This window comes from Corvus kubaryi, unplaced genomic scaffold, assembly GCF_017639235.1.
Source record: "Corvus kubaryi isolate FWS band 111438036 unplaced genomic scaffold, C.kubaryi_AGA036_p1.0 37341, whole genome shotgun sequence".
Taxonomy (NCBI): Eukaryota; Metazoa; Chordata; class Aves; order Passeriformes; family Corvidae; genus Corvus; species Corvus kubaryi.
In genome coordinates, this window is record NW_024581112.1 from 12,667,723 (window position 1) to 12,686,860 (window position 19,138).

General features: G+C 41.3%; 1 protein-coding gene across 4 annotated transcripts in view; it reads right to left on the bottom strand.

Annotated features, from left to right (window-relative positions):
* Positions 1–8,935: 8,935 nt before the first annotated feature.
* Positions 8,936–19,138, bottom strand: part of LOC121666178 (ephrin type-B receptor 5) — a 66,729-nt gene continuing 56,526 nt past the window's right edge. For 3 of the 4 annotated variants that reach the window (XM_042031387.1, XM_042031386.1, XM_042031388.1), the window contains exons 9-17: positions 18,292–18,406; positions 15,468–15,523; positions 15,233–15,352; positions 14,588–14,835; positions 13,451–13,666; positions 12,274–12,423; positions 11,930–12,123; positions 10,513–10,668; positions 8,936–9,471 (exon numbers count right to left, since the gene is read on the bottom strand). In XM_042031387.1, coding sequence (XP_041887321.1) covers positions 9,363–9,471; positions 10,513–10,668; positions 11,930–12,123; positions 12,274–12,423; positions 13,451–13,666; positions 14,588–14,835; positions 15,233–15,352; positions 15,468–15,523; positions 18,292–18,406 — 1,364 coding nt within the window. In that variant the 3' untranslated portion in view covers positions 8,936–9,362. Of the gene's footprint in view, positions 9,472–10,512; positions 10,669–11,399; positions 11,465–11,929; positions 12,124–12,273; positions 12,424–13,450; positions 13,667–14,587; positions 14,836–15,232; positions 15,353–15,467; positions 15,524–18,291; positions 18,407–19,138 lie in introns of those variants that run through there. The other variant, XM_042031389.1, reaches the window with a different exon arrangement.

A 19,138-nucleotide genomic window follows, 5' to 3' on the forward strand; every position in this document is an offset into this window, starting at 1 on the left:
CTCTTGACACAAAACATCAATCTGACAAAAAAACTCTCCTCGAAATGCTGGAACACCTCTGCTGCCAGGATTTGGCAAGGCAGAGATGTAAGATCAGCATAGTGCCTTGTTGCAGGAGAGAATAATCTTTTCATTATACTGGTAATCTGAATTACCCCTGAAGAGCAGAAAATCTCTGCAGGACAGGTGGAAAAGAATGCAAATACAATGTTTTTGATTTCCATATTTCATTTCTGTTTTCATTTCTCCAAATTCTGTAGCTGGCTTGTTGAATTGCTTCTTCCTATAGTGTTGGGTTTTTCTTTAAGATGCTAATGGGCTTAATTGTCATTTGATAAAAACTGGAATAGTGCAATAAATGCCAATATTTTATTTATGTTAGTCAATGATCTGGCCACTGTATTTAGTAATTGTCAATGCCACGGCCCATGTCTGAAAGGAAATAAGAAATTTGCTATCACTTTTTATACTGACACTTCATTTTTAAGCCAAACATCTGTGTGGTTTATATATGTATATACCTGTGGTGTGTATAGAAACATGTGTACTTTGTGTTTATATATGACTATACTATGTGCATATTACATTTTTGCTTCCACTTCTTTCCTGGGAACAGCAAAATCTTCTCCTACTGAAACTAACATCTTAGATCTTTCCATCCCACTGAGTTTTCAATATTCTCCTTTAAAACTGTTCCTGGTCCATTGTCCAAATTCCAGTTGAGAAAGCATGAAAGTTGCCAAAAGAGGGTCACTTATCTCTCCATGTAGATGCTTAATAAAAGCAACTTTTCAGAGAGTTAGACATTTTTCAAATCAAATCTGCTACAGATGGTGGTCTAATCTTACTCTTGATTACTTGACTGTAAATATAGTGACATTTCATTGAAGTAAAGGCATTTTAAGTGAACTTTCATGAGGAAAAAAAATCCGTGTAAATAGAGCCATTATGAAGCTGATGAACTCCTTTACATCCTACTCACACTATAAAATAAGATTGAAGTGGGACGTAAGCCTTGCTCTGTGCATGATGAACTTCTCTTACATGATGAATGCTAAGTAGGTACATCCACTCAGGTTCTCTATTGCCCTGCTAATAGAGACCATAAGTAAGAGCTAAGATTATAAACAGGAGTTATGATTAATATAAACGATTCCTTTCCCCTTTTGTTTGCCCTTTCTAATGTTTGTAAATAATTATTTTCTTTGTTGTGCTTCCACTTGTACTTTACTATATGAATAGTTCTTTCTCTGCATGCCCCAAAATCAAGGAAACATTCTTCTTTTAACTCCTGCACCAAAACGAAATGCTGAAAAAGAACCCTGTTATAAATGATGCCTCTCTGGCTGTATGGCTTTGCGGAAAAGAGTCTGGGGATACTGATGGACCACAAGTTGAACATGAGCCAGCAGTGTGTCCTTGACACCAAGAAAGCTAATCCTGGGCTGCATTAGGCAGAACACTGCCAGCAGATTGAGACAGGTGATCCTTCCCCTCTGGCTCAGCTCTGGTGATGCACCACCTGGAGTCCTGCATCCAGATCTGGGCTTCCAAGTGTAAGAGAGACATGGAGCTGCCACACTGAGTCCAGCAAAAGGCCACTAAGACATTTTAGGGAGAGGAGTTTCTTTCCTATGAGGTGAGGCGGGGAGACCTGGGACTGTCCAATATGTACAAAAGTGTGAGGTGAGTGTTTGAAGAAGGCAGATCTGCACAGGCTCTTTCAGTGGTGTCCAGTGACATAAAAAAAAGCAATCAGCATGAACTAAAACACAGCAGGTTCCATCTGAACATCGGGAAATGTATTTTACTGGGAGGGTGATAAAGCACAGGAGCAGGTTGCCTAGGGATGCTGTGAAATCTAGATTTGCTGCATTTTCAGTCATTCTGAGGTTCTAAGTCCAAAGCAGTTTCTTACTTTAAAAATTCTTCATGGGTTCACTTGTTGTTTGTGTCTTATGTTCTATCTGCTCTAAGTTCTTACTCCCTTCTCCTTCTCCTCTGAAGAACACAAATCTTTCACTCGCTCTGTCCTTACTCTTTGCTACAACTTGATTCTTGTCAAAATAATTTTCTCTCTCTTTCAAGCAAACCCCCTAGATTCCTTTACTGTTTTTGCCTTCAGCAAATAATTCTGGAATGTTGTTATGGGAAATTCAAACGAAGTGGTGGTGTGTAAAAGGAGTAATTTTTTGATACAGAGTCCTCCCTCTGGATCATTTGTATGGTACTTTTCAACCTTGTGGTGAAAAATATTCAGTCTTAGGCACTGGTACACTACAAACTTGAAGAAAATGAAAATAGTTCTCCAGTTTACATTCACGGATTAGGGACATATCTATACTTCTTTTTACCTATGCCACCATCTAAGCATAAGATAATTAAACAAGACAGAGGAGATCCAAGAATGAATCCTTGACCTGGCTTGGTATGCCAAAAAATGAAAAAGCAATGGAGATTGTTGACTAGCACATTATGGATACAATTACTTAAGAACTTAAGAGTAGTTCAGTATTGTGGGATCTTGACTATGATGGATCCATTTGGAGAGGCATAGAAGGGGTGCATGTTATTTTTGATATCTATCACCAGATTAAAAGACTCAGTAATTCACATGGTAAATTCCTGTGTGAATGGCATCACAGATCCCAGGTGATGTATGGACAACAATCGAGTTGCTGTGATGGAACACGTGTGTCACAGTCCAACCCAACAGCACGGTCAGAGTTATATAATAAATTACAGGATAATTTTACAGTATGGCCATCCAGATCCACTAAAAGGCTTGAACACCTAAATGCCTGAGCCTGTGATCCAGAGCTCTCCAGTTAATCTATTTCAGTGAGAGGATGTAGTTTAAGAATTTCTTGACTGAGTTATTTTAGATCCTAAGATACTGCTGCTATGCTTACCCATCTGATCACATATATGTGATTTAGAGTTTATCTCATCTAGCTTTGCTCTGGCTGTACCTTGTAAGGGACCTATTGATAGGTACTCTCTCAAAGCAGGCATGGAAGAAATTGATGGGATACAAACCAGCAGTCATGAACCAGCATCTGGCAGGTGGTAGGGCCTGCCTTTGATAGGGCCACTGGGGATTCAGAAGTTCTGGATCACTTCCATTTTTAGGCATTTTACATTTGTAAATTCCTGGTTGTAATTAAAAAATGCTATAGCAATATGGCCCATGATTTGTAACTCCTCTGCCCTTGGAGTTTCACAAAATTGAAGTCACAGGTTCATTCCTTACTGTATTTAAGAAGGGCTTACAACCCAGGAACAGCTAGATGCTGGGTTCTTCTGATGAGGTGCTGAACAAGCAAGGGAAAATGCTTGTTCCCTGTGTCTAGGGAGGAAGTGGCAGACACTGATATATTTTCCTTAATTCAGGCAGTTCTTGCGAATATTTGAGATTTGGATAGCAAAGTACTAATAAAATTAATCTTACAGAGTACAAACTTGACTTAAGGATCATTTTATGGTCTATTAGATTGAAAATACTGATTAAAAACTGCTTAGCATTGTAAAATGCCAATATGAAGATCCATTTTTTGAAAACTCTCCTCTAAGGGTGGTGCTTGACAGCTGGGGAAAAAAAAAAAAGAGTGCACTTTCTATCTACATAGAATGGGTTTCCTAAAAAAACATTTACGTCAGAAGGATCAGAGTGTCCTGATTGAGTCAAAGAACTCAATTGTGAAAGGCTTACTGTGATCTGTGGGTGAATAAGCAGCGAACAGTCAGTGTGAGAGGCTGGTTTTCTGTCCATGTAGAATATTAGTGAGACAGGTTTTGTCTGTTCTTCATATTCTCATCTTAGAAAGGAAGGCCAAAAACGTGATGAAGAAGAGAACCATAACAATGATGACAGGACCAAACAAGATGTGTGACAGGGAGACACTTAAATATTTCATTTTTTTAGAGTATAAAGAAGTGAATATGGGACCCAATGATGGTGGAAAATGCAGAAATATCAGATTAAAAACAGCTCTTTATCCAAACTGGGTAGTGTACAAAAAGTGCCTGGTAAACAGCAATTAAAAATTATCACAGCCATGGGAAAAACAGTCCAAGGTATCCTGTAGATTCATTATTCCTGAATTAATCAAGATTAGATGCCTTTCTAGCAAAAATTCTTCAGTCAAATATAAGTTAAACTCAACAGTGGGTCATGAGGTGAAGTGTACTGTCCTGGAGGGTAAAGATCAATGTTCCCTCTTCTACCCGAATAGTAGAGACAGGAAGGCACATTATAATTACTGTCTTTTTTTAACAGAGCAACATGAATAGATCTATTTTTAAATAGCTTATTTCAGATAATGCCTTGTCATTCGTATCTGTCCTGACTTCTCTGAATAAATCTGATTTTCTTATTTTTAATCTCCTGTTCACTTGCAGAGTTAGTATGGTTCAAAGAGGGCAAGAACCTGTTCTCAGCAACAGAATTGTTTATAAATGATCAATCTGTTCCTGCTGTCCAAATGCATGGGCAGTAGTAGGTTTGGCTAAAAGTTGCCAAAACGCAATGAGAGAGAGTTGGATAGATTCAACTCAAATTCTAGTTTTAGCCAGCAGCCTGCATAGTTTCCATGTCTCTGTGAACTGGAAAAAATCCAACCTTACTTAGCATGGCCTGAATTTAAGGAATTAGTTTTCAGAAGCAAACAGCTTTATCACTGTCAGCAAAGCACACTTGGTCTTGTATAAGAGACATAAATAACACGCCAAACTATTAACTATTTGAGGCATAGATGCTAACCCATTGCACTCATACTTGTGACTTGCTCTTGCAGCACTTGAGTAAAAGAGCACATTGCTCTGTTCGTTCCAGGAACAGAGGTCATGGAAGAAACCAGAAGGAAATCCCAGTATGTTTTCATGAATCTGCATGTTTCAACTGAGAATATTTCAGGAAGAGAGTTTTCTCATCACCCGGGAAAGGGAAATGAAATAGCTACGCTCCAATACTTTTTGAGGGCAGTTCTGTACTTCAGCACATGAGCACACCTCAGTTCTGTATTTCAGCACACCAGGGGGAGCGATTCCTCTTTGAACAGGTCCCAGTTACAGCTCCACAAGGTCTAGACAATGACTTTTCATTAGCTCAGCGCAGCCTTTTCAGCAATACTGAAGCGGAACAGCTTTATACAAAGAGCACTATGACCTTGGATGCCACAACAAAATGTAAATTCTAAGAAAGGTGCCATTTTTTCCATATAGATTTGAAAAGTGACAGATTAGGTAGAGCAATGAGGTTTGCTCTTCCATGCTGTCTCTCAATGATACCCAAAGATTCAAATTTATGTGTGATCTGCAATCCTCAGAATACGTGGTACTCAGGAATAGATGCTAGCACACAACATGTGATCAGCTGATTGCATTGCCCCTCTAGCACTACTTGGTTTCAGGAAAGAGAAATTATCAGTTTTGTCCTGAACCCAAAGCTACTACCTAGCTGCATCTCTGTGTATAACAACTGTGTAGCTGACTGGTGAGAAAAAGTGCCAAAGGCAGGATGGATTCAAGCTGGTTGTCTTCATTTGGAGTAGCCCTCAGGCAGACTTGTTGGCTGGAATCATACCAAGGAAGATCCAGTGGTAGGGACAGCTCTGCTCTTTTTTGTTTAGTAAAGGTAAGTTCCTTGGTGATGTTCGTAATTTCCCACCACACCCACAGGTTTCATTCAGCTTCATAACATATGAATTGTCTGGGACTAGCTACAGCAGCTTCTTTCTTTCTAGATAGCCCTAGGTGCTGAATATATTTGTGCTAAACAGACAGACTTTCAGCATTTCTCTCCACTAAGCAGCTTGTGCTCCCTCAATTAGCCCTAATACAATGCTGTTGAAGCATGAGCTAAGACTATACCCTTCAATTTAAAAAAAAACAACCAACCAACCAAACAAGAAACCAGGGACTTCAGCCATTTCACCCACACATGAATTGAAGCTACCTGGGTGCAAAGCCCAGGAATCACTGTGTAAGTCACACTCTCGTTCAGCCTTTCCTTAAAATCATTTCAGGCATGGAAGAAAGAATCTTAGCTTACACGCTTGTCTTTGAACACTGGCGAGCAGGGGCTGCTTCTGGCAGAAACGTGCCGTGGCTTAGTGAGGCAGGAGTGCACAGGCATGTAGCTCCTGGCTGAGAATTCCACTTGGCTGCCGAAGCAGCATAGGTGGGAACTTGCTCGCCCGATGTGCTCTCTGGCAGCACAGAACATTAACTGACATCCTGGTGCAGATGCAATTATCTGTCTGGGAGGCTGTCCAGCAAAAAGACAGGTTCAAGGAACCTCATCAAGAATAATTACAAAACAGCTTGCCTTAAGGTGAAGTTTCTTCCTGTTTCCAGACTGTGAAAAGTTGGTGTTCAAGCACAAGAGACATTCATCTTTGAAATATATTTTTTCTAGCTATAGGTGTAACTCTTCTGAGCTTTCACACAAAAGCCTAATGCCCTCAAGAAGGTCTGTGCATTGATCCCTGAGCATTTAATTTATTCATCACCCTTGCACACTGCATGTTATAGAAATCATATGGAGAAAAGGTGGGCATTAACTTGTTAGTCTCCCATTGCTTCTCAGGCAAAGAATGCAGCTCTGCAAGACTTTTTCAGCATTGTTTCTCACTCTTCTGGTGAAGGGCGGGTATCAGGTGCCTAGGGGAGCCCACTCCTTTCCCTCCTCATTCTCATCCCTACCTGTTGAGGGTGCTCATATACTGCAGGACATCCCAGACAACTGTGGAAACAGAATGTAGAATTTCTGGTTTCAGATGACTGAGAACAGTAAGACCAGGGTATTTCTAATGCTTTTGCCATGACTGCCCTTCTGCCATGCTTGCAGAGTTAAGGAGTGACATGATGGCAAATAACACAAGCTGGATTGCAACTTGAGAACCTTTGCATCACAAGCTGTGTAAGAAAATAAGCACCTGAAACTTGGGAACACACTGGGAATAAAGGGAACGGAGACACTTCTTACAGAAAAGAGTTACCCATTTGCCTTCAAACGTGATGCCTAGCCTTTCCCTTGTGCAGTTCTAAGTCTCACTGTCAATAGAACAGAATTCAGGCAAGGCTCCCATTTCATCTCCTATTCCATGAAGAGAGAGAGACAATGTATTTTCTGCATGTAAGTTTCTACTAGGCTGAAAGAGGCCATAGAATTTGGTCTAGATTGCTTATCTCTCCAGTAATCCTGACCACTCAAGGCATGGAAAAGAAAGGCTGCCTTGTTTCCCCAAATGGCACAGAGAACTTCTAGAATACACTCATATATGAAGATGCATACATGCACTGCTGTCCTCTGGTGACTATATATGGAAGGTGCTAGAGACCACAGATTCCCCTCAACATCTTGTGCTCAATATGCTTCCTGAAGAGGACAACACTTGTTCTGTCTCGGATGCCGTGGGTGGAGCTGACAGTCAGTCAGCATACATGTGACTGGATGTGTGAGTATTCCAAGTTTCCAGAAACCCCTTAAAAAGCACAGACTGAAATTTTCTAGGGTTGGACTCTAGTCTGATGTGATTTGGGGTTTTTTTAAATCTTCACACTCTCTTTGTACTGTCATGAATGTTTTATTCATGTTTCCTTTTATTGTTTTTGTATTGACTTTTTTGTATCTTGAAAAATGCAATGCTGTTCTCCCTCTTCAGCTAAAAAAAAAATTAAAAATAACGTTATTCTAATGCTGTAACAAAGAGTCTGAAGTGCATTGGCTATCCCAGTGCAACGACTCTGGAGCACCTCCTATCCTATTATTGGATGCTTCAATCACTATTAAACGTGGCCTCTTGGTCTTCAGTTGCTGGGCTGACTGGGGGAATCTTTAAATCCAAACAGGAGTAGTATTGGAGGAAGCTGTGATGTTCCAACCTTGACAGCTGGAAAAATACACTAGGTTCATGTCTAGTTCACAGTGAGCCAACAGATGAGCACAGATCAGAACAGTTGGGGTTATTTCCTCTCTGGACACACAGTATCATAATTGGGGTCTTGTTTACCAGGGCCATTTCCATTTCCCTTCCTATGTGTTGATGAGGTAGACAAGTGTATAGTTCATGAGTTTTCCTTTCAAGCTCAACTTCATAGGGATAGATAGAGAGATACAGTCCCAAAGCTCTGCTCCTTCTCAAAGCAGATTTTTCCATGTACTGAAGGGATACATAAGCTCTGCCATTCTGGTCACTCTCATGTGCCTGTACCAAACAACACAGTTGATCCCAAGAACACTGTTAACCCTTTTTTAAGGACTGAGGTGGCTTGTGGGACTGGTACCACTCCCTGATTACTCTTGGCAAAAACTTGTGAGTGAATTTCACCTCCCTCATTCCAACTGTCTGTTTGAAGTTGACTACTGCAGGTCTGCATTTTCTTCAAAAACAATATTCAAACAACTGTGCTCAGTGGCTAGGGTGAGAAAAAGAGGAAGTATTTTTCAACAGCAGAGGGCTTCAGATTTTTGTCATTCTGCTTTTCATTGTAAGGGGTTCAGAAGAGAACAAACCCACATTCTGAGTACTCAGGATTTTGGAGTAACACATGCTATGCCTTTCCTCACAAGAATGGGCTTATGAGAGCCAGAATCTATTTGTTTCCCTCTTCACTTTCAGATCCTGCAGGATGGATTCTAGGAATCGTTATTTATCCATTCTGTTGCAGCCCCATAAATAGATGACTGTTCCTCACACCAGCACAAAAGATTAGTAATTCCCATCATGGAGCAGACCCAAGAACTGCACACGAAATAGCACTGAATTTCGAACCCTTTACCAGGTGACACCTGGTTTTGCTTATCACATACTGTGCACTACCTGGAACTTCAGTTCCAAACTGAGCTGGCATACCAAGTGATAGCCTGATGCTCATCTCCATCTGAGGAATAACCTCTCACACCACAATGGCACTCTTCTGAAAAAAAGGCTGATTTTTTGTTGCCTTTATTATGTCTTTTCAGCTTTGCTGGGCTCTCAGCCATAAATAAAGCCTGCTGATGACTTTGTAAAGTTGTCAGGTACCTTTTGTTGGCAGACAATAGGCAACAGGTGCTTGTGATCTGTCCAAGCCATTATTCCATCTCTGCCCCGTGTTATTACAACCTTCCCACCCCAAACCCATTCCCAATGTATGACATCAGCCACATGTAATTGTCACCAGTCATTTAGCTCTGCTTTCAAATCACGGCAAGGCCTTGCTTTTGTTCATGGAACAGGACATGTAGTGTGCACTCTCTGGGTGCATTAAGTCTTCAAGTAGCATACTGACATCTTTTTCTTACATTGAAAATCCCTCTGAATTCCCCCAGAACCTTTCCAGAGTTTGAGACTAGTGGAATGAGGATGATGTAAACATCACACTTCAACTGGTTCAAGTTGATTCAAATGGACTCTCATGAGCTGGATGCTATTTAGAATCTTCTTCTGGTGACCAACAAGGGTGATTCCAATACGCTGGATATCTCTGCAAAAGAAGAGAGGACATGGAAGTTGTTAAAATGAGCTGCTTGTTCTCAACAGACTCAGTCCATTTTGCTGTAGATGCAAATCAACATGTATGGATGTGTGTGTGTGCCTGTCTGTGTCTGAGAAACAGCTGACAAGGCTTCTGCTTTTGCTTGACAAATGTGCGTGGGTGGAGGGGGTGTTGGCAGAACTTGGTAGGTACAAAAAGAAGCAGTGGAATTGGGCCACGAAAAGGATCAGAGGGCTCCTACAGAAAAAAGAGAGTTGGAGTTGTTCAGCCAGAAGAGGAGAAGGCTCCAGAATGATCTTCAATATGTAATTGAACTGACAATTCAATATGTAAAGGGGGCTTACAAGAAAGATGGAGAATGATTTTTTACCAGGCCCTGTAGTGACAGGACAAGGGGTGGTGGCTTTAATCAGAAAGAGGGTAGGTTTAGACTGGAGATAAAGAAGGGTAGTGGGACACAGGAACAGGCTGCCAGGAGAAGTTGTGGATGTCCCAACCCTGTAAACATTCAAAGTCAGGTTGGACAGCGCTCTGAGCAACATCATCTAGTGAAAGGTGTCCCTGCTCATGGCAGGGGTGTTGGACTAGAAGATCTTTAAAGGTCTCCTCTAACCCAAACCACTCTGTGATTCCAAGAATGTTCCTTTTTCTGGATTCTTTCTTCTACATAGCACTTCAATCCAGTATACTGCGTGGCTGCTTCTACACATCTACTTAAAAGTGGCTGTTATTATCTGTGCTAGCTGTCATGAACATTCTGATGTAACAGGCTCTCTGCAACACTGACAATATGTTTTCTGATGCACACTGGATCAGAATTAATGCTTATAAAAACAGGTTACAAGTGTATAATGGCATGGATGGCGTCCAGAGGCCCTAGTAATATGCAAGGAACGGTAGCTACTTTGCTTTGGCTTCCCTCTCGTTTTTCATGTGTGTTTTCCATACAGCCAATTTCTCAGACTGCTTTCACTTTCTGCATGGAAAACTCAGTGTCTGGTATCTGTTGCTCTGTGCCCTGCTACTTACTCGACAGTCATGCGTGATATGACATCGAATGTAGCCAGACCGGCCTGGTCAAAATTCTCCTTGTAGCGGCCCATCTTGATAGCATCCAACCACTCATGGGCATTGCTGAGGGAAGGGAAATCTGGAGGACAGTTGCTCAGGAGAGGCTGAGATGGTCTGCAAAAGAGGCAGGTTCTAAAACCCAAGTTACCAACTTCAGCTGACCACACTAGTAAATTAAGAGTTATGAGAGGCAGAGAATGCAGCCTCTGAAGAGGACAGAATGAAGAACAATGACAGTTCTTCATGCCCTGACTCCTGAAGTCCCACCTTGATGTGCTGTTTCCAGGCTACCTGTGTCCCTTTTTCTGCCTGAAAACAATCAACCAACCCAAGAAATTGATTCTCCCTACCCATTGCCCATACTCTCTCAGGCACATTCTCTGCTTGTTGCCCAAGATCTTTTCACACTTTCCTGGTCTAGACCTATTAGCTGGGCAAAGAGCTGCAGTGAGGAGGTTTCTGAGAGAGACATGAGACCTTATATACCTTTTTACCTTTGTGACTAGGTCTCCCTCTCCTAGATGTTCTCTTTGGGTCACATAGTAACCTATGAGACAATGAGCACGTTGTTTCAGCTCCAACACCCATCAGAAAAAAGAATTGCAGTAAAAGGCCAAAGAAATGACTGTTGACACACGGCATTTTTTCTTCTCCTCATCATCTGAATCTATCCCAAAGCTATAATACTCTTTATGTGCTGCTTTTAGTAAACTGGGCATCACTAGATACTTTTCCCCTCCCCCAGTTGTGGAGTACATTCCACTGAGACAAGATTTATAACCACAGGGAAAAACCCTCCATGCCAGCAGGATGTAATTTCGTCATCAGCCCAGCAGCCAACTAACCTTGGCACCGTTTATCCCTCCAGAGACTTCTTCTTTGCTGACCTCCTGCCTCTTGTTCCATCAGACTGCAAAATGCAGTTGGGAAAATATGGGATGTAAGCTGCAGTTCTAATTATTCTTATCTAGAGACTTCCTTCCCTCCATAAGCTAAGGTCTTCTTTTTCTTCATCATCTCTTGTGGTCACACAATATGGTGTGATCACAGAATATCTCGTGCAGCTGCACCCAGATGTGTCCCTCCCTTCAGTCCCTATGATCCCTCAGTCATTCATCCCCAGTGCAACTCACCGAGATTTATCTCCTGTCACATTCAGCACTCATAACTCCACATTAACTGAATCAGGATACACAGTTCTTCCAACCTGCTTCCTCTTTTTTTTTCCCTTCCTGTTTGTTCCCAGTCTCAAATGAGAGGGTTAGAAACAAAACTATATAGCCTGATTTATGGCTTTCTTTTCCTTTTCCTTTTCCTTTTCATGATGCCTACTGAGAGACAAGTCCTATTATTTTGCATTAAATGCCCATCTCACCTGCTGGTCCCAGTGCCAGTGGCTTTGAGGGCTGATGGCTTGCGAATCATTTTATCCAGGGCACTGACTATTTGCTCAAATTTGGGTCTCTGGACCCTTTCCTTCTGCCAGCAGTCAAGCATCAGCAGGTGCAAAACAGTTGGGCAGTCTGGGGGTGGTGGAAGGCGATAGTCCTGGTCAATGGCATTAATTACCTGCAGGAAAAAAAAGAAAAAAGCTTTATCACAACTGGGAAAATAAAAGACAAAAGAGCTTCAAACACTCTTGTGTGTATGGCTTTCTTCTGCTTGAATTGATACAGGACAGAGAGGCAGACGTACATCCTCACCACTTCTAAAACTTACATCCTGATTGGACATGTCCCAGTAAGGCCTCTCACCGTAGGACATCACCTCCCACATGACAATGCCATAGCTCCAGACATCACTGGAGGAGGTGAACTTGCGGTACTGGATGGCTTCAGGGGCGGTCCAGCGGATGGGGATTTTGCAGCCCTGGGAAGCAGACAGAAAGCAACCAGAACGTAGTGAGATAAGCACTAATTGTGAAAACAACATCACTGAAACAATCAGATGTTAGTAGCCCAACACAACCCTGAGCATGACAGTCCCATTGATTCTGCCTGGTTTCAATTCATACTATGTTCAAGGTTTTCAGCTTGTTTTACTGACAAGTATAAACGGAAAGAGAGAATCAAGCTACCTTGCTGCTACAAATCCCATGATTTTATACTTTCACAGCTTCACTTTGCAGCATTTGAAAGTGGCATATAGCTAAATCCTCCTGAACCACAATCATTTAGAAATCTAAAGCCATTTAAATAATGCCAAACTGCAGCACTAAGGTCAGAGACTTAGTAGCTTGCATTAACTCCTTTCTCTTTCCACCTTGACCTCTCTAACTGCAGGTATGACCTACAAGATGAAATATCATTCAGGTGCTTGTTCTTCAAAATGCACAGATCTAAAAATTGTTCCACTCTTCAGTGACTGGAATCTTCATCCCCTTCTTTTTCAATCCACCTGCTATACTCCCACCCCTTTTGTAGTATGTGTGACAGCTGTCACAATTCACAGGCAATAAGCTCCTTTGATGGTTGGTTGTAAGCCCATAAATACACTTAGTCCATTTATCCTTTCTGTAGGAAAAAACTCAGCTCTTTCTTCAAAGAGTGGTAGTACAGGATTGTAATCTCTCCTTCAGTCCTTTATGCTTCCTATGAAAAGCTAATGAAAGGGGGAAGGTAACAGCTACATCAGGCTGTGAGATTTGACCTACTCACCATCATGCCACAAAGAATATCACTTTGAGACTTCACACGGCAAGAGTGGCTCAGATCCTCAGTTATTTTTACGTTTTACTGCTTTGGAACAAATAGTCCACAAGATAAAAGGCTCTATCCACTCTTCTCTGTGGTCTCAAGATGGACTGAAGAGGGTACACCAAACCAAGGAGGAACACAGGAAAAAATTCTATCTGTCAGCACTACTGTGAGTAACTCCCACCACAGCAGTGACTCACCAGACCCCCAGTGTAGGTGGGATTAGAAGCATCATCCTCCAGGAAGCGGGACAACCCGAAGTCTGACACCTTGCACACCAGGTTGCTGTTGACCAGGATGTTCCGTGCTGCCAGGTCCCGATGCACATAGTTCATGTCTGCGAGGTAGCGCATGCCGGCTGCAATCCCCCGCAGCATTCCCACCAGCTGCAGCACACTGAACTGCCCTTCCTTCTGCTGCAAGGGAGGAGGCAAACACAGGCTCTCATGACCACAGAACATGAAGCCAACAGGGGAGACTAACAAAGAGCAAAGGAACAAGGTGGATTTATGAAGTTAGAGAACATACATCTTAACTTCGGCCACAATCTGAAGGTTCAGGGACAACAAATAACAAAGGAGGGTGGGCTTAAAGCAATGAACCTCAAATGAAATCAGACATTGGTGACCTTTTCCTGAAGGCAAACCTCCTCTTGCGGCCACATCTCCCTTTAGCATCCTACACCTAACCTCGCTAACTACTAAGATGGCTAAACGAATGTGAGCAGACAAATCTGCTTTTACTAAGATCTTTAAAATGGGTTCTATGCAGTTCTACTCAATGGGTTCACGTGCTCTTCAGTTTGTACCTGCCAAAGCATTTGTGGCTGAATTAGCACATGCATCAGTAAAAAAAGAGAAGTGAAGCAGCTATACTACATAGATTGTCCATATTTGTGTTTCGTTACTAGAAAACTTGAAATCCAAAAATAACTGCAAGTTTCATTACTTCATTACAATGTTGAAACATGAAAATATTCTGTGAAATAAAGTCTGAAAAACATTATTAGAAAAGAAAAATTTGGAACATGTACACAAACAACTGAAAGGGTGTGTACAGAGATAAGCAATTTGGTACTGTTTACATTAATTATTTGAGCTGGAGAAGTCTAAAATACTGCAGAAATTTTATATGATCATTGAGCCTTTGGAGTATTTTCACCATGCTGGCCCAAAACCACTTACTGTGGAAATCTGCTATCATTTCTATTGCACCTGAAGAGGGCAACTGAGGATTTAGGGAGACAGGAGTGAAGAGGAAAGACAGGAGAAATTATCAGATCTGAGACTGGCACACAGCAAGATGAAGAGGTTAATGGTTCTGGGAGACTCTGGTACCCTGAGGAAGGAATCCAGTGATCCATTCTCCATGAACTCTGTGACAATCATGACTGGTCGACTCTTGGTGACCACCCCCTCCAGATGGATGACATTGGGATGCTCAAATTGCCCCATGATGCTGGCCTCACTCAGGAACTCCCGCCGCTGTTCTTCTGTGTAACCTGACTTCAAGGTCTTAATAGCTACTGTGTATTCACGCTTCCCTGGGTGTTTCAGGCGTCCAAAGCACACCTCTCCAAACTCTCCTGTCAGGGAGGGAAGAAACACACCTCAAGTAAGGAAACACAGCAATGGATTTTAGTCAGATGCACTAAAGCATTCTACTGTGAATGACTTCGGGCGCTGCTTGGAAATAGGGCTACTGGGAATGTTTAGATTAAGGCAAAGTTCTTGGTGAAGGTTGGAGACTACATCTTCATGGTTCAAATGAGGAGTTCTGAGACTTCAAAGGGTGTTTTAAACTTGGTTTAGAGGCAGCAGCTAAGGGTCAGTAGGCTAAGATGAATTTTGGTAATAATGGAGGTTTAGGTATCCTGGGACACTTGATGTACCATGGATTCATGGGTCCATTTCAGGCCAGTAGTGTGCCAGGTCTCAAGGGGAACAAGAAGGCACTTCAAAATCTGCAGATTCTCACACTACCTGATCCAATGACCTCCTCAATCTTGATGAGGGACACATCAATCTCCTTGGCAAATTCTCGAATGGCTTCATTGGGATCTTCGTAAGTTGAAGGATCAATGTAATACTTCACTCCGAGTCCTGCAGTGGGGGAAACAGCCCAAAACATCACCAGAATCAAACCCTGAGACACACAACTGCTAATGAGTCCTGAAAAGAGACAGGCCCTTGCCATCTGTTGCTCAAGCACACTTACCTCGTGCACCGATATACTGCTGCAGGCGATCTGTGTATGGAGTCTCTCGCCTTTTACTGCAGGACACAAAGGAAAGGAAAGTCAAAACACACACAAGAGTCTCTCATCAGATGCTGGGGTAGGCTTCTCAGTGCAAGGCTCAGAGAATCCTTGAAATTAGGGGTGGAAGATGGGTGTTAAGATCCTGCCCATCTCCTGGTAACCAGTGCATGCTTGTTTTCTACGTGGTAGTTTTTACACCACTGTTTTCACCCCCACTTTAGAAATGAAAAATGATAGGGCTTTCAACACTATCCTGAAAAAAAATTACAGTTTAACATCACTGCCTTAGAAGTTTTCTTGCTATTCAGGCTAAATTTGCATTTTAATTTCATTAAATTACAACAAATTATTCTTTTCAATTATAATCTAAGCCATCTTCTGTGATGCCTTTTGAATTCTTCAAAAACATTCTAAAAGCCATTTACTCTAATGATTAACATGTATAGATTTCCCCCAATTATTTTTCCTCCTGGCTTTGTTTAACAGCATTTACTTTGGCCATTCTTTTCATAAGTACGGTACCCGAACCAAGCCACACAGACCCAAATAGACAGAAATCTGTCCCGTGATGTGATTTTTGCATGTGCAGATCAAAACAGGTATGGTCTTTATATTGTAAAGTTTATTGCATATATGCATCTCATTTCCAGTAAGTATAGGTCCTTCTCAGCACAGGCATTTCTCAGATTTCATTCTCCTTCTAAATGTGTATAATTCAAGTATTTATTTCTTGCATAATCTAATTATTTTAGGAGTTTCATCCTATTTTTTTTTTTTGCTCTAAATATATTTTCCATTTTCAAGATACTTCCTTTGTTCCAAAGTGTTCATTCTTTTTCCAAATAATGTGCATTTCATCAGTTTCCAATAGTTTCCAATCATCCTATTAATTAGACCAGATTGTAAATCAGACCCTACAGTATCCTGCAGTATCCCTGCTGTCTGCATGGATTTGTGTCAACTCATATGTTTTGCTGTTTCAGCATAAGACCTTTTAGCTGCTGATTCAATTAGCATTTGAAGACAAAGTATCACGAAACATTATGTTACTTTTATGAACATAAGTAATTCCGACATTCTAACAGCTAACTGTATTCTTCTTACTTGTCAGACTTATCTCTTTAAATTCTGCTTTCAAAACCACAGGCAGTTCTACCTTCAAAATTTTTTCTCTTGTGCAAAGAAATTTGCTTTACTGGGGGTCTCTACGTAAGAGCTCCAACTCTGTTGTTGAACCTGAATGCCAGGTCTACATTAATGTTTTTTTATAGGTTATTTAACAAACTAATTGTTTTCTGTATAAAAAAACCAACAAAACAGTTAGCTAAAATAGATGTTTCACATTGCATATTTCTTGAAAAATGTGTACCAACAATTCATAAAAACAAGTTAAAGTCACAGCATTTGACTCTACATATGTTCAACCTTTTAAAGAACTACTCATTTCATCTGGTGTTCCTCATTTTCTGCATCTTCAAACTTACTTTTCTTATCAAGGACAAATTTAAAATAGAAAGTTGGTATCTCCATGTTTTCTGAAAAGCTGCCTATTAACTGTACATAACTCTTTAAATATAAATGAACATATTTTTTATGATATTTCCTCATATGTATATTTACAGATGCCATTAATGTCTTTCCCCAACACAGTTTTGGTAATATTAACTTATTCTGGGTTTGGTTCATTTTTTTTAGAAAAATATATGCTTTATTGAGTTGTGCACAGAATATCACATTTCCAGCTGTAACAAGAAATTGTATTTTTAACAGTTCAAAGCTACAAAAGGAGGCAACATTTCAAAAATAACAATATTTGATAATTCTTTTCTTTGCAGAAAGAAAAATATTGAAAGAGAATATACATGAGAGGAGAAAACAAATGTGGAAAAGGGAAGAGAACAAAAAAGAAAACATTAAAACTAGACGTCACTTTCTAAAGTTAAGTAGTTTATACATTTTTTTAGATCAGTAGAAAAAGCTAAAAAGTCCCTCTTGTGCAGAGGCACGGTAGAGCAAAGATACAGAAATCCATTACTGACAATCTAGGGGATTTAGTTCAAACCTCAGTAAATTCAAGGAGTGGGTAATGACTGTTTCTTTTCTTCAAATAACAAAACCCCCATTGTTTACTTTTGTACCTCTACAAAAAAAGCAACCCTTACTTTTTTCTCTTTAAAATTTCTGTCCTTTTTTTTTTTTTTTTTTGCTGTAACAGATTATCTCTACAACCTCTTATATGCCCTTTATTCTTTCCAAAATGGAAAGTGGTATTTGCTTTCTTTAACCTCTATTTTATGAGCTAGCATTCCATAGAACCATTGGGGTTGTATAGATTTTATTCTTCAGCAAATGAGCACCCTTGTCTCTTGGTTCTTGGTGAAAGGGTACTTATCACCTTCTAAATAACTGGATATGGATACTTATTCCACCAGTCCTTCTCCACTACATTGTTTCACTCTCCACTTGCTTGCCTAAAATGCAATTTACAGTCCCTTCTTTACAGTGATACATTTGAATACCTTTTGAGTATCAGCTCTGAAATGCTTTCCTTGTGTTCATATTGCTAACTAGCCAAATATCAGCTAAGTACATGAGTGGTTTACCAAAGGAGAGGCTCCTCAGATAGGAGTAATGGGGCAGGATCTTTCCTTAATTAGAGAAAGGCATCTCAAGGACATCTGGATAAATGCAGATCAGGCTGTTTCCCTTGGGACGGGGTTATGTTGCAGGGGTAAGGAAGTTCCACTGTCTGAAGTGCACATGAGCAGCTCAAGGAATTCACCTCTTGAAGATGATGGCAAGGATGGCAATGGCAGCAATTACCAAGAAGGCCAGACCCCCGAGTGCTGAGCCCACGATCAGTGGCAGTCGGTCCTGCACCATCTCCGAGCGCTCCCCTGGCAAGGAAGACACACATACACACACACATGGATGCAGAGGACAGGAGCTGTGAAGAGTTCCCTTCTGCTCACTAAATCTCACCCGTAATTCTGTCCCTAACAGTCCTTTGCTCCCCGGTCACAGTGCTTCTCCAGTGCCTTCCTTCCTATATCTGAAAAGGCAGTGCTCCCTCGGAATCATCTTTTTCTTCCCCTGGTCTACTGACAGCTGCCAATCCACTTTAAGCACAGGCTAGCTCTACACCTGGGCTGTAATCCACTGGTCCCCTATTAATGTAGCTTGTCAGTGGCATACTTGAGTACCTTTGATCCGTACCAAAATGATGGTGATCCTGCTGGAAGGCAAGCTTCTGCACATATGCCTGTGTCCCATCTACCTTTGTGTCCCATGTCCCACCTATCTTTAAGACATTCACAGAGCTTTCAGCTGTAGGATGTCCCCTGACAGCTGGGGGGGCCAAACTACAGTGGTGTATGTAGTGCCCTGTCCCCCTAAAGAGATTTTTACTGGCACACTCTGTGCCTGCTGGTCAGAGGCACCGAGGCAACAAGGAGCAGGGCTGGGGAGCATGGCAGTAGTGTAAACAATACCCTCAGACAGCATGAAGCTTCTCTGAGTGAACAAATCTGCATATGCAAATTATTATAAACAGAAATACAAGTTGAGTAGGAGTGTCTGGTAGCAGTCCTCCAGAGGATAAGCCAACACACTCAGGGACACATGCAAGT